The sequence below is a fragment of the Labrus bergylta genome, chromosome 2 (genome assembly GCF_963930695.1).
Source record: "Labrus bergylta chromosome 2, fLabBer1.1, whole genome shotgun sequence".
NCBI classification, from domain to species: domain Eukaryota; kingdom Metazoa; phylum Chordata; class Actinopteri; order Labriformes; family Labridae; genus Labrus; species Labrus bergylta.
This window is the reverse complement of record NC_089196.1, coordinates 9,423,192-9,451,187: the sequence shown is the minus strand read 5'-3', so window position 1 is coordinate 9,451,187 and position 27,996 is coordinate 9,423,192. Positions and strand designations below refer to the sequence as shown.

The following is a 27,996-nucleotide window of genomic DNA, read 5'->3' as shown; positions in this document are numbered from 1 at the left end:
TTTTGGGACTGCTATTTTTGTCAATTTTCTTGGAAGAAACAAGAGAGAGCAAGATCCTGGTCTTATAAAACTGACAGGATAAAAGCAGGCAGAAGAAGGTCAGATAGTCTTGACTTCTCATGGGAGGTGAAAATTTGCGCGTAAGGTAAAAAAAAAAAAGTACAGGACAACTTTAATGCCAACATTAACAAGGAGATTGATACTTACTTTGGTGGCACCTTCACTTTTTTATCAAACACATTAGGTAGGAAATTCAAATGGTCCAGCACATTATTGAAAAAAAAGGAATATACCATTCCTATTAGCATCAGCTTTTCTTTGTGTTTAGGGTTATTTAAGAAGCGTGATTATGCTAATTTGCTGAACTTAGACGGTAAACAATGTTTCTGCTAACTCTTAGCATGTTCATGCATGTTAGTAGGCTAACATTTAGCTTAAAGCTAGATGTAAATGTTGAGGCTTGAAGCTATGATACATCTCACAGATCGACTAGTGTTTTAGCTCGCATGCTATCACAACAAATTAGCATTAGCAAACATTTCTTGGTTCAAGCCAGGATAAATGTGACGTTATAACACTTTTCTTTAAGATAAATGACACTAAACTGAATATAATTGGACAAAGCTTTCTATTTGAGAATTTCTAGTGTAAATATGTCCAGTAGTTGCTGATTCAGAAAAGCATTAATATTGATTGATTTCGAAAAAAATCTCGGTTTTTGAATCTTCAAATTTGAATTAATATCACATTTATCTACCTGTATTTATTCTGTTCAGTTCAATGCTAAACTTTGTTAAAATATATTACTGGTATATTTTTTTGACTGTGTCTGTTTCCTCTTTTAGGGCCTTACTGGACCCATATTCTTTTTACCTGGACAAAAAACGCTGGTCTGATGGTCTACATCAACGGGACTTTCACCACGAGTGACACAGATGGAAGTGTGTCAGAGAACTATGGTGACCCTTACCCTGACCTGGTCATAGGAACAGGAAACGACAGAGCATACGGTCACTATGTCACAGGAGCTTTCGATGAGTTTGTCATCTGGGAAAGGGCTCTTTCACCTCATGACATCTTACTCTACTACAGTGCAGCCATGGGTAAGACATCACGCTCTACTGGAAAGTATTTCCTCTCATTTCTGGACATCTATTTCAATGCTTCCTTCCTATTGACTGCTCTAAAGAAAGAAGGATTAAAAAGCCATTTCCTTCCGTGTCCTCATTCGATTCCTTCCACAGCATTTAAGCTGAATGGAAAGATACTAAACCGTGCAAATATACTCCAGCTCCCTGTCAGAAAGGCTATTGTACAAAACATTTTCATGACCTTCCACCATAAAAGTAGCACGTCTCACATAGTTCTGCCTTATAAGTATTTATAACAGTGCAGAGGCATTTTAGAGGCTGCAGGGGGAATCATTTTGATTTACTTTGACAGGTTTTAACACGCTAAGACAAAATACTCACACTTTTGTTCGCTTGCTGTTTACCTCATTTGGACTTTAGAGCACCCTAAATGGAGGATAACAAATTGACATTTATGAGACATGTTTTGTGAAAATTCATATAATGAAGCTTTATTGCCACCCTGAGTAATGTTCAAAGCCTGTTATAATGTACATCTTTTAGCGAGTATATAATAATCACTGATCAGTGAGTGACAAGATGCCAAAAGTATATAAACTACGCTCTGTTAGCTTCAGCTGGTCACAATATATGAAACAAAGAGTTCATACTTTGTTGAGTTCTTCACACCATTACTGTTGAGGTTACAGCTTAAACATGTTAACTTCTTCAGAGCACACATGTCAAATGTTGCATCGCACCAAAGATGAGTAAGAAAGGTTAATGTATGTCCATATACAAAGCTTTTCTAGTAGCTACTGTAGCCTATGCTGTTTAAGTAAAAGACAGCAAAGACATAAAATATCCTAATCTTGAACAGAAGCTAGCTGTTCTACAGTATGGAGCTTATTACCCAGTTTTGTACAGGTTGTAATCTATCTGGTTTCATGACTTGGCCCTGTGCAGGGGCCTCATAAAAAAGTCAGCTGTATGGTGATAAATCCCAGCTACATCACAGCAGCCGAGCCTGGTCAAGTTCAACAAAGGACCTAATAACAAAATCATAAAGATGCTTCATAAACAGCAAGCAAGGGATATCCAAACAAGAAAGTGTGACACAATGTTTGTCATCAGTGATGTGCCTAACCTAACTCTAATGAAGTCTTCTGTAATTAATGTTCTAGGTCAGGCCATGGTATCTGCCACAACACCCAGAGTCTCCAAAGAGGTCACTTCAACTACACCAGCATCTGTAAGTCTGTCTTCTCTGACTCTGAAAGGTTTGTTCATTTAGAAATACAGATGAGATATCTAAGCAGTGGTGACAAAGAGCACACCTTCTTTACTCATACATCAGCATAGATACTTCTGAAAAAAGACAAAAGAAGAAGAACTTCTTCACTGAAGTAGAAGTGAATAAGTACAGGCTCTTAACGGTAAGAAAAGTTAAAGACACCCCCTAAAAGAGATTTTCTTTGCAAAGCTAACTAAAGTTTAAGTTATACATGTGAGGTTGTTAAACCAAAATCACCAAGACTTTTTAGTCAAATTTTAAAAAACAATAAACAAAAGATAATGAAAATATATTTTGCTCCAATATGGGAAAGTATCTTTTATGCAGATGAAGTTTCTTTCTTGTCTGTTTTTGCTACATTTGTAGTGCATTCTTCCTTCATGACACTGTGTGGTCAAGACACATTCTTCCTTCATGTCTCTGTCCCATTCATTCATTTTAAATTGATCTTGATGTTGGGAAATTTTGCAAAATAACATAATGAGTAACAAGCCTGTTTTTTTAAAGTTGAGACCCGCTGTGAGGGGCATATGTGAACAGCCAGGTCAGGAGAATATTTTAGAAGCAGTCCTCCTGAAATGATCTAGATATTTTCAGGAGTGCGTGTGTAAACAAACGGCTAAAGACAGCCTGAACAGCTCTACGTGTGGTAGAGAGTAATAGTCTGTGATAGCACCACCCCTTTAGGAGGTAGTCATATTTGTATCGAATGTAAGGGGTTAAAATTAAAAAAGAGGTGAGAAAATAAATAATCAAGGAAAGCACAGATACCTGAACACTAATTTAGTACAATAAAGTATTTGTTGGTGGTTATTTCCAACCTCTGTACCTACATTTCTGTTTATCAATGTGTAAATCATCCAGGTACTCTTTAAAAATTAAATGTTAAAATAAAAAATATATGAGATAAGATAAGATATACTTTATTGTCCCCAAATGGAAAAGTGTTTTGGAAAAAGGTAAGACACATTTGCATAGATTTAAGATAAAATAGCTAGAAAACATGGCTTTTTGGGGGCACATGTGAATAGAGTCATTCTGATTATTAAAGGACTTTGGAGGTGGACAACGGACACATAAAGAGAGTGAAGGAAAGAAGAGACAGCTGTTTCACACCACACAGAATGACTCCTTCAGAGCAGTCCCCAAACTCAGCATTGGTCAGCATCAGTCACTAACATCCTGTGTGTGCTGGAACTCACCGCCTGATGTGTTTTCTCCCCAGAGAGCGACTGAGGTGAGCCCCCCTGTCGACAGCAGTCAGCAGGTGGAGGGTCAAAGCTCTCAGGACTCACAGGCCATGCCAGGGCTGTGCTTCCCGAAGGGGATGCCAAATAGGACCATTCCTCACAACACTGCCAACAACCTCACACAGGTCTTGGAGCACACACACATATAACACTTGAAACAGAACTGTTCACAGACACACACAAACACAATGCCCACCCATGTGTATACGTATGATGCAACAGTTCCTAGATGTCTGTTTTCTTCCACTCAGGCTTTTCTCAAAAGTGTGGAAGAAGTGCTCTCCTCTCCAGTGGTGCCAGAGGTAAATGAGTTCACACTGTTGTGCAACGTTCAAACTCTACCTAATGCAACGTATGCAATTTGGTGAATACTTTAATCCAAGGCATTTAATAGATTTCTGCGTATGAGATTTTAATGCTGCATATTTCGAACAAGTGATGCCAACAGCAATATGAAGACTGGGCAGCGGACCCACTCTGGATTACAGTATGTGGTCAAATAAGCTGGTGAAAATAGTTTGATACCAGTAATGTAAGCTTGACTATAGAGTACACACACTAGAGTTACATTTTTGAAGGTAAACTCGCAGCTTCCTGTACTCTACACTCATCCCAGTCCAATCTCCGGGCGCCTATATACAAACACATTGTTGCCAGAAGAAAAGCAAGAGCAAGTTTTCTCAGTGAGTGTGTGGTTTCAGTACATTGAGTGCTCAGAACAAGCCTGCTTGTTTTTGTAGGAACAAGCTGAAACAGATGTGCTTGTATGAGAACGCAGAACTGGGATGGATTTAGTGTCAGTAAATCCCCTTTTCGATGATCTTTCTGATCCGATTTGTGCTGAGTGTCAAAAAGCTTCACTTTTCAAACTTCAGCCGCTAATTGGACTTTTGCGTATATCTCGTACATTTCAGGATGCAGATGGCTGTGCAGTATACATTATTATTATTCATTTTTGGAAATGTTAAAACGAGACAATGTCACTCGTACGAGGACATATAATTCATTCTTTTTCTACAGATAATGAAAAGTTCAAGTCCCATGAAACTAATGGCTCAGTTAGATACATTTAGTAGTTTTGTTGCTACAGCACTATTTAGTCAGTTGATTATGAACACAGAGTGCAATTAGGTCTTGACCACACCTGAGGGGAAAATAACTCATGGCGTCCCATTGACTTTGTATTACATGAAGGTGCCTACTAGCAAAACAATGGACCTGTGTGAAAGGCTTGTGTGGGTGTACTAACAATAGGGTAAAGAACCCATAATTAAGTTTTTTGAAGCATCCAAACTAAAAAAGATGGATCCTTTCAAAAGGCAACTGGTGAGGTTGAAGCTTAACTATTAAAGACATGCTTGTATTTTTTGTTAGATCATATAATAATGCTCTTCAGACGATTAAACCAGATGGTACATGCTGTCAAAGTCTCTGATTTCCAACCATCCCCTTTCATTCACTCAAAGAAAAGCAAGAGAAAGCACACTGAGACGGACCGACAACACTTAGTTTAAAATATATATGTATTATGGTTTGACGTGGTGGCAATTGAATTGCTAAAGAAATCCTTTGATATTCTGATTGCTTGTGTTTTGATGATAGAGATTTTTTGTTGTTGTATATCAGCACTTGGTAACAAATTGTGGCACCAATTGTTATGCCGTCCCGTTAGTCTTGTTTACAGAGCTGGGACAGTAGGTCCTAAGCTATAGATAGCTAATGCTAAAGGAATTTTACATAAATATGTAAATTCACTGATTTTATGACACCTCTCTCCTCAAGCTACTGTGACATGGTTAACTTAGCAGATAAACACTGTGAAGAACTCTAGCTTTATGTATTATACATTACCGTTGTAGTTGTTTTTGTAACTCTAGGGAAGTTACTGTTTAGAAAAAGTTGCATCATTTTCTTGAAATGGAAACTGGAGTGCACAGTATCTATTTGAAGTTTGTGAAGCATTGGTTTAAAAATCGAATTTTAAAATAGTTAATAAGATGTGACACCATCCTTTAGGTTAGCACGAGGCAGCACTGGACTTTGAAAAGCAGCAACGATGAATTGGTTTTTTAACTTTCATGTATCTGTTGGAGCAGCAGTCCATCCCTGTGGTCAGCGGTCTGATTGAAACTGTGGACAGAGTGATGGAACATATGGTGACTAACCTGGAGCCCACCCCGAACTCTCTTATCTCCCTTGGTGGAACATCTTTTGTTGCTGGTCAGTACTCTCTCCGCTCTCCATAAAGTGACTCACTGTTTTTAGTTTATGTGGACTCACTTAGAGGGTAGAAATACATGCTTATGTCATACGTTTTCACAGTCAGAGGATACATGCAGGTCAGATAAACAGAAAACAACCCCTTCAAGTTTGGTGTGGGTCATTTTGCATAATATTTAGTTTTACCCTAAGTTTGCTTGTTTTTTTCTCCCTATAGGGTGGCTTCAACCACCTTCGTCCACCCCTGATAAAAAACACATTTCCTGTTGCTTGTTCTTCATGCTATGAGTTCTAAACATTTCTTGCTTTTTCTAACTTCTGACCCCCACAGATTACTCTCTGATGAAATTCCCACAGAACTACAACCTTCCACATTACCGCTTCCCTGAACTGGGGAAGAGCTACATCTCCGTACCTGGAGAAGCTTTCACCATGCAGTGTAAGTGCAAATAGTGCAAACTGAAGTGACATGTAGCGATGAACAAATTGGATTCACTGTATAAAATGTAATGGACTCTCTAAGTTGAGTGTGAAAATACTGCACATTAGTCCTGCTCTGATTCTGCCAAGACAAAATCGTCCAGCTGGGAGTCTCTTGTTATCGGCCCCTTAATTTATTATACTCAGATTTAAGACTACTAACATAGCATACAGTGCAGGACAAGAGTGCCATGAGAGCTTTTGTTTAACTTTACGGTGCACCGTAGAAATCCAGCTATGACTTTAATGTTGGCAGTTACCCTTTTATCCAAAACCAGAGAGAGAGAGCACTTTCTCTCCACTTTCCTCTGTCGTTAAAACGAATGGACTCGCATAGCGGAGTGAGGGAGGGCAGTGATTACTTTGGTCATTAAAACTCTCTTTGTTTGACTTTATGTTCAGGTCAGATTCCCTTGGCTCTACCTGGCAGCTAAATATACAGTGTTGCCTTAAAATTAGTTGAATAAACCATTTTAATAATCCATTATAAGGCTTTTAAGAGGAATCAAATACATGAAATTGCTTGACACATTTGAGCCAGAAGCAAATTAAGGCATAGCTCAGTATACCTGGATGTATGAAACACTCCAAGGAAAGTTTTTTTATATACTAATCAAGGAGGGAGCAAGCTGCATTGGGACTTTTTTTCCTTATTTTCTCTCTTCCTAAGGAGAGTTGTACAAGCAAGCCGACCACCTTGAGCTCCCCTGTGGGACTTGCAGAAGGTCTTAATGTTGAAATTATATTTTGGAAGGTTCAAATCTCCCCTGCAGCAAACGCACCGCACATTTGTTTGACATCAGCAAGCTTTTTGTTGTCACAGTCAGCGGGGCTCGGGTAGAGGCCCTTTGAAAGGAGGAACAGGACCATTAAGGATTTCCTCCAATTTCACTGTTTATCTTGCAGTATTGAGGTGGGACCTAGCTGGATGATAGGTCAGATTAGGGGAGGGGGAGCAGACCTCCTGCTCTCCTGGTGAAGTCATCTAGAGGTTTCATAAGATTTCCCAACATCCATGTGGTCTGCAGCATTCCCCCTTTCACCCTTGTGCGAGCATACTGCCGTCCTATTAGCCTGCCGGTGTCAGAGTGCGGCGGCAGGACGGCGTTAATTAACTTCTCTTCTTTGTGAGCATTTTAACAGGACTGCTTTACATTCCCAGCCTGCTGCCCATGTCGGTCATGTTCAAACACTGTGTGTTGTCTTTTTCTCAGCTCAAACCACCATCGTTGGCCTTTTCTACCACAACATGCACAGCTACTACAAAGAGATCAGCCCTGCTAGGACCAGGTAAGAAGACGAGACAACACAAGAAGAAAAGTGACCTTGACATTTTTGGTAATCCAGTCCGAGGCAATCACACTACTTTTGTTTATTTCACAAGTTTTTTTCTGAGGGAATAGATTCTAAACATCCTTCAACCAAAAAAAAGGAATAAACAGTCTTCGTGCTCTGAACTTCCTGTGTGGTGAACCAGGTCCTCTGGCGCTGAGGCGCCCCTGCTTCCTGCGCCTCAGAACAGTCGATGCCTGGAGCCAAAGCCTTATCTGTCCTCTGGCCTATCTCTCATCTCACCACTCAGCCTCCACTGACTGATACACCCTGCTATTAGCCCTAGATGCCCCCCCTCCTCATTTATTGTCTAATCATGGACCAGCTTGTTCCACTTCTGCTGCATTGTTTATTTTCACTAAACATGACATAACAGCCATTAAGCAACCTTCCTCGTTACCTCCTAGAAGTTAGAGTACATTATGTTTATTGTATGGAGATGTTTGTGACTGCATGTTTTTACTGAGGCTGCCCAACCTCTATCTTCTATCCTCTTGTTCCCTGTTTCATTAAGGAGAGGTGGCACTTGTGTGATCCCAATGTCACATATAAGTTTATCTTGAAAAAGTTTTGATGCAACACTGCCTGTTGTCAGTGTGATAGCTTACATAGACGGATGATTAAAGTCACACATGAATGCCACCTCTCTATGCCCATGTGTAACACTTAAGTGTTGATTTGTTGCCACATTACAGTGTTTTCTTTCTGGTTTATTTGACCTCTTTTCTCGCCTTACTTTTATTATATTCTCTGTGTCCGTTTCCTTCTTCTTCTCTCTATCCTGTAGGATAAATGAAGCAGCTGATTTCAAGGATCACAAAATCCAAGTAGCAAGTTTTCTAATCTCTCTGAAAGTGGAGCCTTCACCGGCCCTGTCAGTCAACCTCTCTGGAGCTCCACTCATCAAGATTGTCCTCACCCACGTCCTGGTAAGTGTCAGCCCATACAATGTCCCAGTTTCTTCTAATCCCAATCGTTCTCAAATTTCTATGTGAGTCAGCCATGCTTGGAAAAGGAACTTCATTTCCAGTTTTTGGGTGTGGGACAGCAACCTTATCAGAGGAAAGAGACTAATGTGGTGCCTGTGGCTACAGTAGCTGCCCCCCCCCCCCCCCTTATGAAACCTATCAGCTCTATTTTTGGTGCTCTCTTATGTAAGAAGATGAGCATCTGTCACTGGCTGAGGCCTGTGCAGCTGGGCACCCACCAGAAAAAGGAGAGACGCCTGTTTTGGTTTTCATTAGCCCGCCTAAAGTTTTCCTCATGGAGCATGTGGCATCCAGAGAGCAAACTGATTATGGACGTTTGAAATGCAGGCTCAGGGCGCTCTATAAAGGAACAATAACTTTCTTTTATGAACAACATATTTTTCTTTGCTGCTTTATGGAAGATGGTGTGCCAGTTTTCCATGGGAAATGCAGCTGAATCTCCAAATGATTATTAAGTGAAAAATGTGTATCACATTAGCTTGCATCCTTGTAAAGTCATCAATGTGGCAGTTTACTTCACAGCCATGTGGGGGTTTTTAAATATTTTTAAACAATGACAAGATTTTTGGGCCATTTTCTTGAGTCCAAATAAGTGTTGTTAAAAGTTTGTTTGGCTATCATACAAAAGCACTAATGAGGCTGTTAATAAAACTTGTTGAGTAATCCCAAACAATGTATTATAATATTCAAACCCTAAAAGGAATTATTCACCATCTATTGAAGTGAATTACCAGATTTCTTTTTTTGTGAAGAGCACAAATCTAAGCCATGCAGCTTCATGAAACCATGGCAATATTTCTTTGTTTGCCTTCAATTTCCCTGGAGAAATAAATATTTATGCTGCAATAATCTGGCTTCGTTCTTGTGACAGTGTTTGTTTAAGCAGACACCATGGGAGAGGGTTTACAATCGCCTTTGTTCTGGGAGTGCAGGGGATGCTAACCAGCTCGGTTGTGACGCTGTGTTTCTATTTTAGTTTAACTGCCTTTAACTTTGATGTAAGGATAAATCAGGCTTATTACATTCTTTAACCCGAATTCAAATCGAGTAATCTGTTTTTCTTATTATTACGAATACTGATTGGAACGCACCATGCCAGCACACTTCAAGTTGACTCAGCCTGCATAGTTTGGACTTATATTTAGGAGCTGCATAGTAATTTGGCACGCAGTACTTTTGGCTGTGATGGTGTCCAGAAAAAGGGTTGCTTTGCTATAACTGAGCTGCTCCACAGACTTTATGTTGGATTTCATCAAAAAGTGGCTATTTTGGGAGTTTGAACGTCTTGGGCAGCTGGTGGATACTAATCACCTCCCTTGCTCGGAGTCAGGGAGGGCGGCTCACACAGTATGTGGCAAACTTTTCCCATCATTGTTTATGTTGCTCTTTACTGTCTGCACAAGTTCAACCTCAAAGATGTCCTTCACTGGCACCATTTCAGTTTGCTTAGAGGAAGTGATTTGCAACCGAGCGCAGACAGGCACTGAGTGACTTCATTAAAAGCTAGCGGGAGGCGTGAGTGTGTCTGAGGAAGAAATGTGTCAGCTTCCTCATCTGTCTTTTCATGCTGTCATGGTTACAATAAGTCCTGTGTGCCTAACACTCACCTTCTATCGTGGCTCAGACACTGATGTCATCTATTTTTCCTATCTGACACCTGCCATGATACAAGGAATTGTACAGCTGATTGATGGAAATGATAAAGAACTTTGTGCCATGGCAGGTACCACTCACTGAAGGTCAGAATGCATGTTGTCGGGGGCAGGGTGACCTTGCAGTCTTGATTAATGCCCTCTGAGTACACTGAAACATCCCTGTGAAGTCATGCTATTCCCAGCGGACTCAGGCTAAGCTGAGATGCGGCCATCCCACGTTTTGTGGCACAGTCAGAGCGGGATTGATACCCAGACAAGGTGTTATCAAGGCTGCTGGAGGCCTGCATGCTTTCTCACGCCATAGGACTGTGGTGTTGAGTGGACCCTGGCTCCGTCAGTGAGTTATTACAGCTGTCTGACTCAGGTTCAGTTTGAAAGAGCCTGAACGCAGAAGAAGGGAAGAAAAATAGAGGTTGGGAGGCATTGGGGTCTGTAGTTAAACATTAATACATATATGAAACTGCTAACCTCCCCCCATGTCCTTAACCTCTGCCCACTCATCATGCTGATGGTATGAGGTGAGTGAATGGAAAGATTGATTTCAAAAGGGGTGATGATTTATAAGGGTAAAACTAAGATAGTTGAAAAAACAGATTATGACATTAGAGCTTGACTTTACAGGCCTACAAAGCGTTATATGTTAGTTTGGGGGGTCTAACAGGGTTGTGGAACTGTCCTTAGTTTGTGCTTTATTTTGTTTAAGATGTTAAATAAACCAAAAGATATTAACTTCAAACTAGTTGTGCAACATTTAATCTTTGCTCATTGGTGGAGCTTCTCTATGATATAACTGGCACCTTTTTTTTTACATCTGTTTGTTGAAGCTTGCATGCCAGTATGTTAGTTTAGCTAAGCTTTGTTGGAGACATGGGAAGAGCTATCCTGACTCCGTCCAGATAAAACCAAAACTAAAACTTGAATACTTAAAATACTTTCTGTGTCTAACTCTCATCATTAAAGCTTACAGGAGGATTTCCCACAATATCAAGCTTTTGCTTAAACAACTGAATTTAACAAACAGACACCGGTAATGTTATCGTTACTTCTTCAGCTTAAATATTAACTATCATTCAACTTCTTATCGATGTGTTTTTAACAGCTAATAAGTGAAGTTTAGCTTAAAAACAAGAGAATCCAACTTGTCCAAAACGAAATCTACTGACATCTATTTTTTCTCAAACTTTTACACCCAAGAAAACAATTTCTTCGCCAGCTGTTAAACAGTCTTAGCTAAGCTAACTGGTAGCTAGCTTTATTCAACAGACTCATCATTTCTAACTCTCAACTAAAAGGCATAAAAAAGTATGTCCTCAAATATCCAACTAAATTGAATGACACATTGTTTTCTACAGACACCTCATAAAATCATGATTTCCTTTTGGCCTTTTGGTCAATCTCAGCCAAAATGGAAATAAGATTATTTTCTGAAACGAATGTTTTCACTTTAAACACTTTGATCTTTCTACATGCACTAAAATTAATCATGATCTTCTTAGATAAACATATAAAAAAGAAAATATGAATACTGTACTGATCAAATTGAGTCAGATGACTCTCCCTTACTCTTCACTTCATGTATTAACCAAGGGGACTTAACCAAAACCGTAGTGACTCACTTTTCTATTGATCTTTGAGGACGTGAAAAAATTGACTGGAGATTGAGTAAGAAATCTGGGGATGAAAGGGAAACTGGTCGGTTTGTTCACAAGACGTCTAGACTTTGTTGGAGCTTCCTTTACATGTAAAAATGATTAATTGTTCAGCAACTTTGACAATAAACAAGATAAATAAACATTTAACACTTTCACATACCCACACTCTTTATCTTGTAATCATGCCAGCCAGTGCTGGTATCAGTCCTTTCAACCACAATAAGAACCGCTCTGTTTTGCCAGTCTTTTTATAACTCCCAGTACACACCCAGCATAAATCTTGTGGGCAAACTCTCTCCTAAATCCCTCCCAGCCACCCACACCCATCCATACACCAGCACACATACAAACACCGACTGTATGAGCCAACACACTGATCAATCACAGATGGAGGTCTGGCTTTTGCTATCCCTCTCGTGTCAGAAGAGTTTGGAGTCTCTTTTCGCGGCTCCTCCCAATTTAGCACCCCCTTTTATCAACACACCAGACTCGCCACCACAAGACCCTCAGCTTAGCGCTCCATGTAGAAACGTGTAGAAATGTTTTGTTTCTGGTTGTGTTTGTAAGAGTCTTTCTATATGGTGCCATTTGAGAGGGTGAAAGAGGTACAACTTTTGAAACAATGGTCCTAAACAATATTAAACCAAGTGGTTGCATTTGTTATTGACATCCTTAAAATTATGTATTTTGTTTATTTATTTAAAATAGGGACAGTGCACATTAATGAACATAAAAATGTAAATATACCAGATTATAGGGTTATAAGGTTTGAAACTTTTGCCCACAGTTTCCACACAATAAGATAGAGATTGTCCATGTGAAACATGTTGGCAAAACTTTAATGGCAAAACTTGAGTTGAGGGGAGGAGAGGCATCTGGATAGAGAGTCCAGTATTGAGGGGAGGACTCTTGCATATTGATGACTTTGTTGAGTTGATGTTACTACAATTTATAAACAGAGGAGCAAAAAACAATATTCATACAACTGAGGCAACAAGCTATGAAGCAGCTGATCATAGTGCAACTTGGATAGTGTCTTCAACATGTTACCTTTCTCACTGTGAATGGCTGTGAATAGATCATAAGAGTACTTGCTGCCAGCTGCTAGCAGGTGAAAGTTGGCCTTCTCACTGGCTCTGGGTAATATCCTGACATATTCACGAGTGCAGTGCATTTGTGAAAGTGGCTTCTTTTATCCTTTTTTGATCCCACATCTTTCCCCACATTGGAACTTCTCTGCAAAGATTTAAACGCAGCCGTTGACATGTGAATGTAAACATGTAGTTCCCACAGAAACAGACCAGAAACCAGAGAAACATTACAATGGCCTCTTGTAAAATCCTTGGGGAAGTTGACACATGGATCCATGCATGGAGAACCTCTCTCCTTGTCATGTCAGTCCAGTTATAAAAGGAAAAAACATGTTGTTTGGAACCTATGAATTTGCCACAGTACACTATTTTTGTCTACCACTCACTTAAAAAAGGAAAGAACAAATCTGAAATTCCTGGGTTGTTAAATGGACCCCAGTTTTCCTCACACCCTGCATACATATCAGCACGTCTCCATATTTTCTGTGTCTACCTCGGAGACTGAGCTGAGACCACAGCTGCACATCTTATTTCATTTCCCCTGACAGCATGATCTCACTCAAGGCCAGTTGTGTTTTCCTGCATGAATTGAGATTGTTACTCCACATGCTTAGGTCTGACCTCTGACTGAAATGCCCTGTTTTAAAAACACAGCGATATTTACTTATCAGAGCTGCAGGGTGTGATCTATTGTGATCTTAAGGTGGTCTAATCGGCCCTTCTCAATCTTCAGGTCAGTAATGTAACACCATACCGTAGCTTCGTGTGGCTTTTCCAGACATACTACAATAAAGTGTTTCCTTCCCTTGCTAAATATAACAGCAGTCATTGTAGTTTTTGAGAAATGCATGTATGGTCGCTCTCTGTGTTTTACACAGAACAATTTAGCCATTGTCAGCACCTGGCTAGCTTTTCACTTGACCTAATGTTGCAACACTTTCACCTGCTATACTGACAGAAAATAATCTTTGCTATAAATTCAATTTTAAAGTTGTTTAAAGTTTTACTGATGAGTTTCAGAGTTGTGATTGGCTCTGCTGGCAAATGCGCCCGTAACGACTGATATCAATACCAAATGTACAAAGCTCTGTCCAAATTACAGCCTGGCGCTCTGTGCTTTCGCATAGTGAAGGAGTACGAGGGGAAAAGACGAAGATTGCTCACTTATTCACTCACGCTGTTGTGTAATTTTGTTGCTGCTTTTTAAATTTAGTACACCCAGAGCCTGTATTTAGACATCTCTGCTTCATTGCTCTTGTGGCTGCATATATTGTTGTACCAGTGCTGGATGCTGGAAATGAGTGGGTGCAGAAGTGATACTTCGTATTTATTTCAAGGTCTAGTCAGTGTTTCTTTCTGCTACATCCTGTGCTCTGAGAGCCTGTGAATGGATAAAAAGTGTATTCCTTTTGTCAAACTGCTGACACACTCAAACGTTTGTATTCCATGATAAAAAAGTCTAATCACATTTGTATTGATATTTTATATTAAAATGTATCATCACCTGCAACTACATAATGTTTTTTATCTTCATTTTAGTTGGTTAACAGTAGCTTACCGCTGATAGTGTTCACTCTTATTTTGTTTGTCTTTGGGGGTTGTATGAGTCAAGTCCTTATTTTTTTAACAGATGCAATTAAACAATAGTAATAGAAGTAATAGTGCTGCAATAGAGCATTAAACTAATGTAATGCAGAAAGCTTATTTATTTTGCTGGTTTAAGGTTTAAACCAAACGGCAACCTCCGATCTTGAAAAATTAAGCCAATGTGGAAGTGCAAAATCCTGCAGTTTATCGAGTGTCCGCTTGAGGCTGACATGATTGACAGGTGGAGGCGATGTAGCGGTTTGTCAAGAGGCTTAAACCCCACATCAGCTCCACCTCTCAGCCTGTCGTTAGGTTGACTGACAGTTAGGCTGAGACGGCATTTCCAGCATGGAGGCTGCCGATGAGTCTCCAGAGCCCCCTGCCATAACAGATGGCTGACGTCACTCAGGCTTTGTCCACTAATATTTAGAGTCTATGGTTTATACCTCTTGTTAGGCCTTCACATCCAGTTTAACTTAGAGCGATAATTATCCTAAGATATAAATGAAATGCACAAACCAAAATACGCACATTTTATACACAACACAATTAATAAATCATTTTAAACTACAATAAGCTATAAATGAGAAGAGCTCTGTTTTATTTTAGCCAGAACGTAAGCTGTGCCGGGAAAGATTTTATACCTGGGATTTATTTGATTTTCTTTAGTCATGTGTTTAACAGTTTACAGCCCTTCATGGAGAGTGCTGATTGTTAAAAAAAATAGATTTAAGATGTTGTATGTTGCAGTTGTCGTTCACCGGGATTTAGGTTGTATTTCTAAAGCACTGATTTTTCGAAAAAGGATAATTGGCTGAATGTTTTATCTCCATCTTTTGCACAAACTCTATCTGCCAAAAGCTAAGATTTAAATTGGCTGGGAGTTGCCTAATGATTTAGGATTTGCAGAGACATAAGCTACAGTTATTTTGCTGGAGCGAGCTCAACCACAGCGAGGCTTTGCCAGTCATTGGAGGTCTGAGAGACACCACAGAGGAAAAGCTACGCTCACATTTGAACAAATAGATGCTTTCTGTGTGTCATCTACGACTGAAATGCTTTTTTTTGATTTTTAAGATCTATTTTTGGCAAAACTCTAAATTCATGTGTTATTGCTGTCAGTGGTATAAAGTAACTAGATTTAGTCCCGTATCATACTAACGTAACCTTTAGAAATACTTTACTGGAGTACTTTCACTTTTATCCTACCGTCGTTTTAGGCTTCAGCTATCTGCTTCCTTTTGATCCTGTGCAGCATGTTGTGCCTCGCTCTATGGTAGGTTAGCCCGTTTCCGTTCTGATGTCACAGTTTTCCGCCAGGTTGTTTTTGGCCTCCCTTGTTTTCTCTATCCAGACCGGGTTCATGTCAAAGTTACTTTAGGGATGCAGTCCTGGTCCACTCTGAGGACATGTCCAAGTGTGAGCCTTCAATGTTTGATTCCCACCACCACATTATGACAGTTTATTATTCTGTGAAAGCCGTTGTTGGAGAGCTTTTCTGGAATAAAGATTGGTCTAATCTTCCAAAGATGACCATTGTGGAATGCATTGATCTTTTCATGTCACTCTAAACCCAATCTACAATGAAAGTATGTTTGATATCATCATCAGTTTTCTGAGAACCCTGTGCATGCAGTCTGTGTGTAATGGCTCTAGGTAGGGCTGCTCAATCATGGCAAAAATCATAGTTATGATTATTTTGATTGATTTTTGGATCCTGATTACTTTGATTTTACAACATCTGAAGCTTGTGCAACATGTAATTGTTTAATCTGATGATCGTATTTTCAAGATCATGGGAAGACAAAATCGTCATTGAAATTGAGCTCTAGGGGATGCTGCTGCTGTCAAAGATACCACAGCATGAAGCTCGAGACAGATGCACAATCACAGATCTGAAATGAGTGTCATCAGACCTATCAGCAGCACCTGCAGGTGAAGTGCTTTATGAGTCAAAGGCAGCTCAAGACGGTGAACTTTTGTTAAATTAGAAGTTACAATCACAGGGCCGGTCATGTAGACTAAACGTAACTTTGAACAGTCTTACAAATTGTTGATGTTGTATAAGTGACTCAGTGAAAAGTTCATTTTTAAAGGTTATGAAGAAACGTTTCATACTATTTGTTCTTTCTCCATGTTCTCGCCTCCTACGCGTGTGTGTCAGAGCTGCTGTCGGGGGGATTGACCCTGGGTGAGATCGAAGTAGGAGGAAGATAAGATTTGATCTCAGAATATGACTAAATGACCTAAATAGTATACAGTTTAGTCCTAAATGTCAATTCTGACTCCATAGGATTGCATGATCTTCAACAGGGTGTCACAGTGTAAGCTATCAAAAGCTTTCCTGAAGTCAATGAAGTTGATGTCAAATGGATTGATCCACTCCGAGCATTTCTCAATGATGTTCCTTGGTGTAAAGATCCGGTCGGTGCAATCCTCTTCCTTGTCTGAAGCCCGCATGTTGTTTTAAAGCGACTGTCACTTTCATACATGCTTGAAACTTTATTTCATAACTCAGGCCATCAAACTGCTGCCTTCTAATGATGACACTGATGACCTATGATGGGTTTTACTCTGGTTTTAATAATGGTTTTATGGACAATTTTATATATTCTTTGTGTCCTGTTGTCACTTTATGAACTCTTGTATCAATGTTTTTATGTTGTTTTTAATGTCTGAGTCTAAGTGTCTGCGTTTTCAACATATTTCTTCTTTTCACCTGGCAGCAAAACAAATTTCCCCTCAGGGACAAAAAGTTGAAGTTTCTTTTGGATTTCGATTTTTCATTTATATGATAAATGTAAAATCTGGCCTGTTTTTCTTTTTTTGGGGGCTTTTTAGCCAAAAGTAAAATCATCAAATAGCAAAAGACTAGAGAAAGCCAGAAAAATTAATAGGAATTCTGACAAATATTTTTAACTTCTTTTTCTTCTTTCTATCCCCGTTGAGAATGGCGTTGACTATTTACCCCATCTTTGGAACGACTGGATTAACAACCTTAATGTTTATAAAATAGATCACTAGCTTCTTCAGTAAAATGGTCAATATTTAGAGTTCAAATTTTATACAGTGCTCTGGCATTTTGTACTTGTATATTAGTCGTGTTTTGAATGCAGGACTTTATCTTGAAATACAGTTTTTTCTACATTGTTGTGCCATGGGCTGCACTGTTTGGGACACAGTAACAGAGACGCGGCAGAAACTCCTTGACTATCCGGGGTTTATCAGCCTGTCTCTCTCTGACTCCTCTCCATTATCAGCCTGCCACTCTTCATCACTATCCTGTCGCTATCTTTCACTCTCCTTCCCTCTCCCCGTCTGTTCTCCTTGTGAGCAGTGAGATCCAAAGCGGTGTTTGCTGGCCTTCTGTTGTTAATAAAGACTTTGAGACCTGGCTCCACTCTTGGCTGGTGGCTGAGGCCTCGGGGCACCCGGGGAAACAACGGCATGCTCTCAAAGCTTGGCCCGATCTCTGAGTTCATTGTAACACTCAGCAGTGACTTTCAGGTTCCTGCACTTCTCATCAGATAAAGACAGGAAAACACACAATGCATGTAGCGCAGACATACAGTTGCTATAGAGGAAGCATGGCCAAACAGCGCTCCCTAAAGATGTGATGGTCTGTTAGTCACTCTATAGTTTGGCTTGTATCTGGTACATATAAGGGATTGATAATGATAGATTGTTTCCTACATGGCAGGGTTTATATTTTGTGTGTAATGTGGATCGTCAGTCTTTCTTCATTGCACAGAAACAGAAATTGTAAAGAGTTACAGTGTTACAATTGTTACAGTTTGACAATTACAGTTTGTCTCTCTTGCATCTGCTTTCATTTACACCCAACAAGACATGTTAGTTATTAAAAGGCCGCAGGGGAGCAGTAAATTCATGCACTTGGTTCTTTGCAGCTTCTCAAGGCTTGTGATGACGGCCTGCATTTACAGCCCTTCCATGGATCTTGGAAATACTCTCAGGCCACATGAATATCAATCCACTGCATTCATCTCCAGGCTCCCCATACATGATGACTGAAGATCTGCATGTGCAAAACAGACAGAATGAGAGCAGCGATTTGGTTACACAATGAAGTCAACGTATGCCTTGTAATATGAACCACTGAGCCTATGGGCCAGGAAACAGACAGGCTGACTGTCAGTTTCACTCTCACTTTTTCCAGATGGAAACGCTGCAGACACACTCCATCTAATCATACACTTATTCAGCCGGGAGAGGGAATGGGAAGAGGTGTGCAAATTGTTGTTTTCTTCACATGACAGAAGGAGGAGGAGGGAAGTGGTTTGACCTGAAACCAGGGGCAAGCCCCAATTACTGCATTTTTGCACTGTAGCCATTAGCTCACTGTCTCTGAGGACTCCAAATCTGTTATTAAGGAACGACTCGGAAAAAGTGAGTTATAATCAAATAAGATTATTGAAGACAGTTGGGACTCTAGCCCAGTTTAATCATCACCTTTGCTGAGTGTCAATATGTGTGTTTAAGCATGATGTCAATCCTCCATTAATTGACATTCAAGCACAGATAGGGCTTTTTAATTTTGTCAGTGAAGCAACATTTATATGATGGTTTGCTATTTTTTCTTTACTTGATATGAGTTTTGTCTTGGCCTAATTACATCTAGAATGGATGTTTCTGTTAAGCATATGATTGGAAAGAAATCAGAGATCCTTAAGGAAAAAATGCTGCTAATGTGCGTCTCAAATGTTCCACGATTTCTTGATCAAAGCACTTTTTCCAAACAAAACAAAGCTGGTCATTTAATGAGAAGGAACAATCCAAAAGCACATGTTTTCCTATGCCACATACTTTATTATCGCTTCCTAAGATCTTGATTTGATTTGACTTTTCTGTTTCAGAATAAAGAACAGCAGGAACAAGTACTAAACCAGAGCAATAAAGTCTTCCTTTACTGTGCCTTCTTGGACTACAGGTGGGTTTGTATTTGGGATTTAAGACGCAAAGCCAAATACGATTTTTATCTTCATTGTTGACTTGAATGTATTCTTCCAGGCTTTAAATCATAAGAAATGACCAATGATTTGGAGAAAGTGTATCTCCCTTTACTCTTTTAAATCAGAAACATCCAGCCCTACATGTGTTGATGTTTCATATTGGACTGTCTTGAGCAACAGCCCTCCATAAAAAAAAAATATGGTGATATGCTGATAAATGAGGCCAAAACACTGTTTAGAAAGCATAACTCATTTTAAAAGGGAGTGTGTTTCAGCTGGATTCTAAGACTTCTCTTCTTACTCCCCTTTGCCCTGAAGCTTAAGAGAAATGTGAATTATGTGATTGCCCTGTCAGATTGCTCTGCTACACTCAGCAAAGACATTTCTCTGTGTACCTCCCACTGAGCGATCCCGTCCAACAGTTCCTATGAAAACATTTCATATTCTTTATATTTGTTCTTCCTGATAGTACTTTTATGAAACCTCTGCATATACTTTTGTTTGAATGTAATACCTGATTTTCATCCTTTTCAGTTCAAATGAGGGCGTGTGGTCCAACCAAGGTTGTGTACGTTCAGGTGGAAACGCGTCGTACTCTGTGTGTTTGTGCAACCACCTCACCAACTTTGCCATTCTCATGCAAGTGGTGCCCTTAAAGGTATGACCTTTTGGATACCCTTTCAAAGCCTCTCGTTTATTATTTTTATTCTAACAATGGATCCAAGCAGGAAGCTAATTCAGGGAAAATAATCAGCACAGGCCAAAATAGTAACTCACCGGTGAACACTGTGGAGCATTAAAAGCCAAAAAAAGAGAGGTTTCTCCTTGGTGGCGACTACTAACAGGTTAATGAATAGTGAATATGCGTCACTAAAAACACTACTTCAAATCATTGACCGTATGTGACACCTCTTCACCTCCTCATCTCTATCATCCTTGGTCCTAGTGATTTGAATTTTAGCTTTCTGTCGAAGGATCACGGCATGTACTGAAATAGAACAGATTGTAATTATCATTTACTTGTGTGCTTTTTTTATGTCATGAAAGTCTGAACTTGTGCTGTGAAAAAGCCAAATGATGATTTTCCCTACAGTGCTTTTTATTTTATCTGTTGAAGGGAAACTTTAAAGGTAGTTTCATGCTAGGGAGCCAGGCCCGGATCCAAGTACACTTAACCCCAAACTCTGTTTCATTTGATCAGTTTGATCACAAACGTACCATACTAGGATACTGTACTCAGGTACCTACTGTGCCCAAGTCCCATTGAAGAGCTGGTTTCATGAACGATTCATTTGTACCCAAGTACAGTCTACAGGAGATGTGAACACAACCGTGCTCAAACAAGGAAGTGGACCGCTATATGACATAATTGTAAACGGCTCCTGTCCCTTGTATCCGGGCAGAATGGGGCCTGTTTTGTCCTCTGAGCTGCACGGTAGCTATCTAATGTGAAAACGCCCTCAGAAGCAGCTCCCACTCAGCTACTTTTTTAGAGGAAGGTTTATTCCTCTGATCATACTCAATAAGTTTGTTCCTTTCTCTGAGTATTTGTCACATATTAAGACGTTTTTATTTTTTTAGCACAATAGGACAGGAAGCCTTGGTTTACCACATACTTATCAATCAAAAGCCCCTCCCCCCTCCCGCCTCCCTGCAGCCTTTGGACAGTTTATTGTTCCCATTAGGTCAACCGTATGCAGACCTTCCCATTGTCACAATGTCGGTTTCACTGGTGGTTTACGTAGAAGTACTTTGGACAACTATGGTTAAATGTGGTTCTTTTGGGTCGCTGCAAAGGTCAGTGGTCCATTTATTCCAAGACCACAGCACCTCAAGAGACCAAAAACTGTTTTGTGAAAACATCTGGACATCCTTTTCTCCTCTCTCCCGCTCAGTGTTTGACAGTTATATTTTCCACAGGTAGAGCAATTAAAATGCCTACCCCGTGTTCACTGTCACCAAAGTCTAAATCTTTGTTATCGAAGAATATGAACAATCAGAGTATGGTCAGCATCTTTGATGGCTTGAATAGAAAGAGAAAAGAGGACTTCATATTGCAGTTAAAAGGGCCAGTGTTGTATTTTAGGAGCAGAAGTCTATTTGATGCTATACTTTCCCTTAGCAAGTCTCTAATTAGTGGTCAGCCTCATTGCTCAGCTGCAAGGGAGCATCCAGCATATCCTTTTTTCTGGAAGGCTGAGACTCTTCTGCTCTCGTAATGACAAGGCACATGTCAAGACAGTTAATGAAGAATCTAACCCGAATGCTGAAAATAGCCTGAACTCCAAAACATCAATGAATTAGGTCGCATACTAAGGATATGTGCATATAAATAAAGACAATCCTCTCAAAATCATAAAAAAGCATGCTTTAGATTGATTACAGGAACTCCATGTCAGGGAAAAAAGCAATGTATGGTCAAAAAATGTAAAGTTTCTGACTTCCAAACAATCCAAAAGGAAACAGTACACGGTAGATGTAAAATCAAACCGCTCTTGTTACTGTCAACTTACTCACAAAAAAAGAAACAAGTTGCCTGTTACTATACAGGTGACAATCAGAAAAACTGTTGCTTCTTGTCTTGTCTCCTCAGAACAAGTGCCAACAGATACACATATCTTTACTACACTTAACTGCGCTTAATGGCAGAACAATCAATTTGTGATCGCAGGACAAATTACAGAGCACGGATATCCATCACGATCTGCTAGATGAGAACACAATATTAATAAAGAATAAAGAATATACATAGAAGAAATACTAGAGTGCTACAAGTTAAATGTAAAGATGATGTCATTTATCACTATAAAATGTTTCAAATGAGGCATAATATATAAAATGAACCATATCTCCCATGGTTTGATGTGTCCAGACTTGAAAAATGACCTTTCAGAGAGATAGTTTATATCAGTTTTGTGTTAAAAACTCTACAGCACTCCTGTAGAGTGAAATCACCTGGCTGATGAAACAGGTTCAATGAAACAAGCTGGATAGATGTTTTAGATGTACTGGTGACACAATCATCTCACCCATGATGTACACAAAATACAAATCTTTCACAATGTTGTTTTGTCCATGGTTGATGATGTGTCTGTCCACAGCTCACTACTGGCCACAGGGTGGCACTGTCAACCATTGGTTATGTTGGCTGCTCTATATCCATTGTCTGTCTTGCCATTACTCTGGTCACTTTTGCAGTTTTGTCGTGAGTATTTCACACTTTTTACAAATAGATTTACATGTCAAGTCTTTGCTCTGTGCCAAATATTAAATGTAAACTTCATCCAAACACACAACCTTTTATGTTTTATATACTAAGTGATAAAACCACAGGGTGTGATTTGTGTTGCTCTGCAGGTCAGTGAGTACAATCCGCAACCAACGCTACCACATCCACGCCAACCTGTCCTTCGCCATCCTGGTGGCTGAGATCTTACTGCTCATCAGCGCCCGCTTCGACCCTGGCACGGTGGGTACACAGTACCGATCATGTTGTTGGTAATGACTTTAATGGTTGCAATAATGATAACAGTAAGAGAGGATAATGAAGTATGGTAAAATAGATGATTAGGATTATGATTATGATAAGGAGTAAAAGGCATTGTTCTTTATTGTGACAGTGAATAGATTATAAAAATAAATATTCAGGGAATGTTTGTGTAACTTCAAAGTGATTTAGGAAAAAAGTTAAAATACAAATATATAGTTTGACGGTAGCCTTGTGGTTAGTGTGTGCGCCATGTAATTGAATTGAACTGAATTGAATGTAAGGAGTTCTATAGTACTCCCCGTTTTCGTTTTCAGACCCTAACACAAGTTATTTTTGGATGTAGGACCCTAAAGGCCAAAACAAAACCTTTTAGAAAATATACATAAAAATAAACAAAATTTGTTACACAACAACCACACAATGATAAAAATCAGGAATGAAAGATGAAAAATCTATTATAGCAAAACAAAGAAACTTAAAATGCTGATCAGCTAGAAGTTTTTACTTAAACTAAAGGATACATGTAATAACAGTAAAGAGAATGTGCGGTATTAAAGTCTGATTTTGTTGTTTCCCAGCTGCCGTGTAAGATAATGGCCGGCCTGCTTCACTTCTTCTTTCTGAGTGCCTTCGCCTGGATGCTGGTGGAGGGCCTCCACCTCTACAGTATGGTGGTCAAGGTGTTCGGCTCTGAAGGCAGCAAACACTTCTACTACTACGGCATAGGCTGGGGTAAGTCTGACCATCACGGTTTAGTAACAACACTTACATCGGAAATCTGTTTTAGAACATAACACTGCTACCTGTTATATCCTATATGAGATTTTTTTCTCGCTTAATTGTTTTTTTTCTGTTCATGTCATCATATTTTCTCATTCCTGATTTCACCCAATGTCCTGGTTCTACCTCACGCTAGTCCATTACTGTAAATATGATGTGACTTGTTTGCGTTTCTTAGGTGACCTTTCTGCTAAAATATTGCTTTTTAAAAAGTAAAGAACTCTGAACCTATTAGATAAATCTGCTTTGAGTCAGTTCCTGGTAAAACAATTGCCCCCCCCCCCCCCCCGATCTCAGTGACCCACAGTTTGATGGGCAGAGGAAAAACAACCCGGGACATACTTACGTATAGTGTCTTCGGCTGCTAAGGAATGCAAAGTCTCTCCTTCACATGTTGGACCCATTAGTGGAAAAACGATCTTTTTTTATTACTTCCTTCTTCTGGCTTGAGTAATTTTTCATTTTGTGTGGCCAACTGCAAATGATGTGCTGGAGACTTTGTGTGACAGAGGTATAGCTGTTATACGTTAAAAGTAAATACCTGGTTTGTAATTAATGGCTGCTGCTATTAGATGTGATAAAGGCTACGGAACACTTGGTCTTCTATTTCCTTGTAGTATAGCATGCCAAATTAATGCTCGTAAAAAAGGCAGCAAAGAGAAAGAACAAAAGTGTCACTTTCAGGGAAATGAGCAATTAGCAGAAAAGCAGATAAATTGACCAGCACTGAGTTTGAACGTATGAAAAGTCTCATGGCACATTGGGAGAAGTTCACCAAAGGCCAGGAGGCTGTTTTAAGAGACATACTGTAATTCTAGATGATGACATAGAGGTTAAAAAGATGAAATACCAAATTTCCTCAAATAAAAGCCACGCTATATTGATTTCACCCTAACAAAAAGAAAAGGCCCAAATCCAGACTGCTTGAATAATGTGGACAGGGTCCCAACTGGGGCACTGACTTATGCAGGGAAGTTTGTGTGCACAAACACACACATCTATTTCCCCTTGACTATTCTCCATGAACCATATCTATTATAATTAGAGACATTCAATTGTCTAAAAGATGTTACAGTCCAGTGAATACATTTTTTTTAGGGGGCACTGGCTCAACTCAAAATCCGGACACTGTTTAGTGCTTGTAATCCCCCGCTTTCCCTTCCCAGATTTCCTGTCCTGTCAAATATTGAGGGAAAAAAAGCCCCCAAAATCTCTAAAAAAAAGCTTTAAAAAAAAAAAAGTAAAAACAGTATCTTTTTTATTTCTTTCAAAAAGGAAGATGAATTTCCAAAGTAGCCGAAATAACAAAAGGAAATGCTAAGAAAGCTTCTAACAGCGGTTGCCTGTTTATTATTTATTATACTCTCATTCTCAGCAGGAGTTGTGCAACAAACTGCCCATTACGATGAAAGAGGTGAAAAAGCTCCAGCAACACTTGTAGTATGAAGATATTTATTAGACTGACACGTTTTTCTCGGTCTAATAAAGTTAATGAAGTTGAGCTTCATAGTACAAGTGTTTCTGGAGCTTATTGACCTCTTTGAGCCTTTCACTCTCCATGCACCTTGCTAGTTGGTGAAGTTGTGCCAGAAAATCTTACTCTGCTTCCTTATGGATCAAAGCAAATCTTATTGAAGATTGAATGATCTCTTTATAGACAGCTTTTAAGTTGAAAGTATTTTTTCTGGACAAACATAAGCGGCTAAAAACAAGGCCACATACTAAGATAGGAATTATGTACAAATTATATATTTTTGTATGTTAAATAAACCCTTGATTCTAATATATTCCTGATTCAAATAAAGGCCCTCTCAATTATAGTATGTTTACTCACTATATGACCTAGAGCCGTCATGAACTGGGTGTCTGTTGCTTTAGTCAAAGTATTTAACGTTTTCTTGGTTGTTTAGATGATCTTACATCCAAAAATAACTTGTGTTTGAGGAGATGACATTTATACGGGCCCTGAGTCAAGACAAGTGCTTTTTAGCTTATTCCTTTTTTTAACTCCTTTATTTATTATCCCACTTGGCCAGCTTGGCCTAGTGCACTTTTGTATATACTTATGTGTTGAATCAACTGTCAAAAACATAAACTTATCAATACAGCATGCATGGTGAAGCCGCCATGATAGCACTTGAATTTGACACAAACACAACAGGATTCATGAACAGTGCAATACAAAAAAGAAAGACGGGTTCAACAGGGCCTCACATCACATTTTTTGCTTCAGGTCCTCATTACACATAAATCTAGTCATGGGTACTGTATGACATTCTCAGTTAATGTGTAACATGTGTGTTTCTTTCTGTCATCATTATCAGGCTCTCCATTGGTAATATGTGCGGTGTCCATGACATCAGCTCTGGATAGCTACGGCGAGGTTGACAAGTAAGTATGGCATGAAAGAAAAAAAATCTTAGAAATAATGTGGAATTGATTTTGTTCCATCAAATCTTGGTGGCATTGCATGAGAGTTACATCACCTGTGGAATAAAATTGGAACCAGCGAGCAAAAGCTTTTAGGTTAACTGTAATAACACACGTCATTTCATATTTACATTATAGCTTTTTCACTTGGAAGGGAACCCACTGTGATTTTTTCTCTCTCTTATGCCCCTTCCTTTGCTTTCTCAGCTGCTGGCTGTCGCTGAAGAACGGAGCCATCTGGGCCTTTGTGGCACCGGCTCTGTTTGTCATCATGGTGAGGAATTAGGATCCATTAGCATTTGTCATTTTTTACATTTCCCAGTTTGTTGCATTATTTAATCTACAGACTTGTCTTCATATCTATTTGTGAGGAATGACAAAAAGTCAAATCTTCTGTGACACTGTTATAAAAAACTATTTACCCTTTCTCTGATATCCAGGTGAATATTGGCATTCTGGTATCTGTGACCAGGATTATATCTCGAATCAGTGGAGAGAGTTACAAAGTTCACGGAGACGCCAATGCAGTCAAGTGAGTTTATTAGGTTACTTCTTTAGGTTGTTATTGTAGTTTCAACCTTTTGTGTTAGTTCATATAAACAACTTTATGCTGCTATGGAGTGGATTGCTGCCAAACTAAAATGTAATTATTGGACATGCAACAATAATAACGTACCTACCTAGTACTACTTACCTATCTACCTACCTACCTACCTACCTACCTACCTACCTACCTACCTACCTACGTACCAAACTTCCTACCTACCTACCTACCTACCTACGTATCAAACTTCCTACCTACCTACCTACCTACCTACCAAACTACCTACCTACCTATGTTCCAAACTTCCTACCTACCTACGTACCTACGTACCAAACTTCCTACCTACCTACCTACCTACGTACCAAACCTCCTACCTACCTACCTACCTACCTACCTACCTACCTACCTACGTACCAAACTTTCTACCTTCCTACCTTCCTACCTACCTACCTACCTACGTACCAAACTTCCTAACTACCTACCTACCGACCTACCTACTTACCTACCTACCTATGTACCAAACTTCCTACCGACCGACCTACCTACTTTCCTACCTACCTACCAACAAAGGTGATTAATACCACATGTTGTTATCCTGCTTTTTCCAGGCTGACTATAAAGGCAGTGGCAGTGCTCCTGCCTATACTTGGTATATCCTGGATCTTTGGCGTTCTCGCTGTCAACAAACACTCTTTACCATTCCTGTACATTTTTGCTGTATTCAACTCATTACAAGTAAGTTCTTTACTGCTCGACCTTTTCTTTTCCAAACATGGAATTTATGAGGTACAGTATGTCCAGTAAAGTTTTGTTGTTGTTGTTTTTTTTTTTTTTTTCTTAAGGGGTTCTTTGTCTTCTTGTTTCACTGTCTGCTCAACTCTGAGGTATGTACTATGCTGAATTGTGCATGCACTTCACAGACTTTTATTTTTATATGCAAAATGGATATCCAATATTTTGAGTGCTAAGATGTTTTGCCAAAGATTTCTCATCGTTGTCTGTTCCTTTTTTTCTGAAGGTCAGAGCTGCTTTCAAACACAAGACCAAGGTGTGGTCTCTTACCAGCAGCTCCATCCGAAACATCAATGTGAAACCGTTCAACTCTGACATTGTGAGTGCTGTGGTTAAAGATTTACTGAAACAAAAACTGAGCCGAACTCTC

At 39.5% G+C, this 27,996-nt stretch overlaps 1 protein-coding gene across 2 annotated transcripts in view; it reads left to right on the top strand.

Moving 5' to 3' along the window:
• Nucleotides 1-27,996, top strand: part of adgrd1 (adhesion G protein-coupled receptor D1) — a 33,805-nt gene that overhangs the window by 3,916 nt on the left and 1,893 nt on the right. For both annotated transcript variants that reach the window (XM_065964119.1, XM_020633036.3), the window contains 19 exons: nt 846-1,103; nt 2,255-2,322; nt 3,590-3,739; nt 3,866-3,916; nt 5,711-5,834; nt 6,166-6,273; nt 7,529-7,604; nt 8,434-8,575; nt 19,495-19,568; nt 20,125-20,248; nt 22,692-22,795; nt 22,948-23,059; nt 23,659-23,812; nt 26,185-26,251; nt 26,498-26,564; nt 26,731-26,822; nt 27,443-27,569; nt 27,677-27,718; nt 27,853-27,945. In XM_065964119.1, the coding sequence (XP_065820191.1) occupies nt 846-1,103; nt 2,255-2,322; nt 3,590-3,739; nt 3,866-3,916; nt 5,711-5,834; nt 6,166-6,273; nt 7,529-7,604; nt 8,434-8,575; nt 19,495-19,568; nt 20,125-20,248; nt 22,692-22,795; nt 22,948-23,059; nt 23,659-23,812; nt 26,185-26,251; nt 26,498-26,564; nt 26,731-26,822; nt 27,443-27,569; nt 27,677-27,718; nt 27,853-27,945 (2,033 nt within the window). The remainder of the gene's footprint in view (nt 1-845; nt 1,104-2,254; nt 2,323-3,589; nt 3,740-3,865; nt 3,917-5,710; nt 5,835-6,165; nt 6,274-7,528; nt 7,605-8,433; nt 8,576-19,494; nt 19,569-20,124; nt 20,249-22,691; nt 22,796-22,947; nt 23,060-23,658; nt 23,813-26,184; nt 26,252-26,497; nt 26,565-26,730; nt 26,823-27,442; nt 27,570-27,676; nt 27,719-27,852; nt 27,946-27,996) is intronic.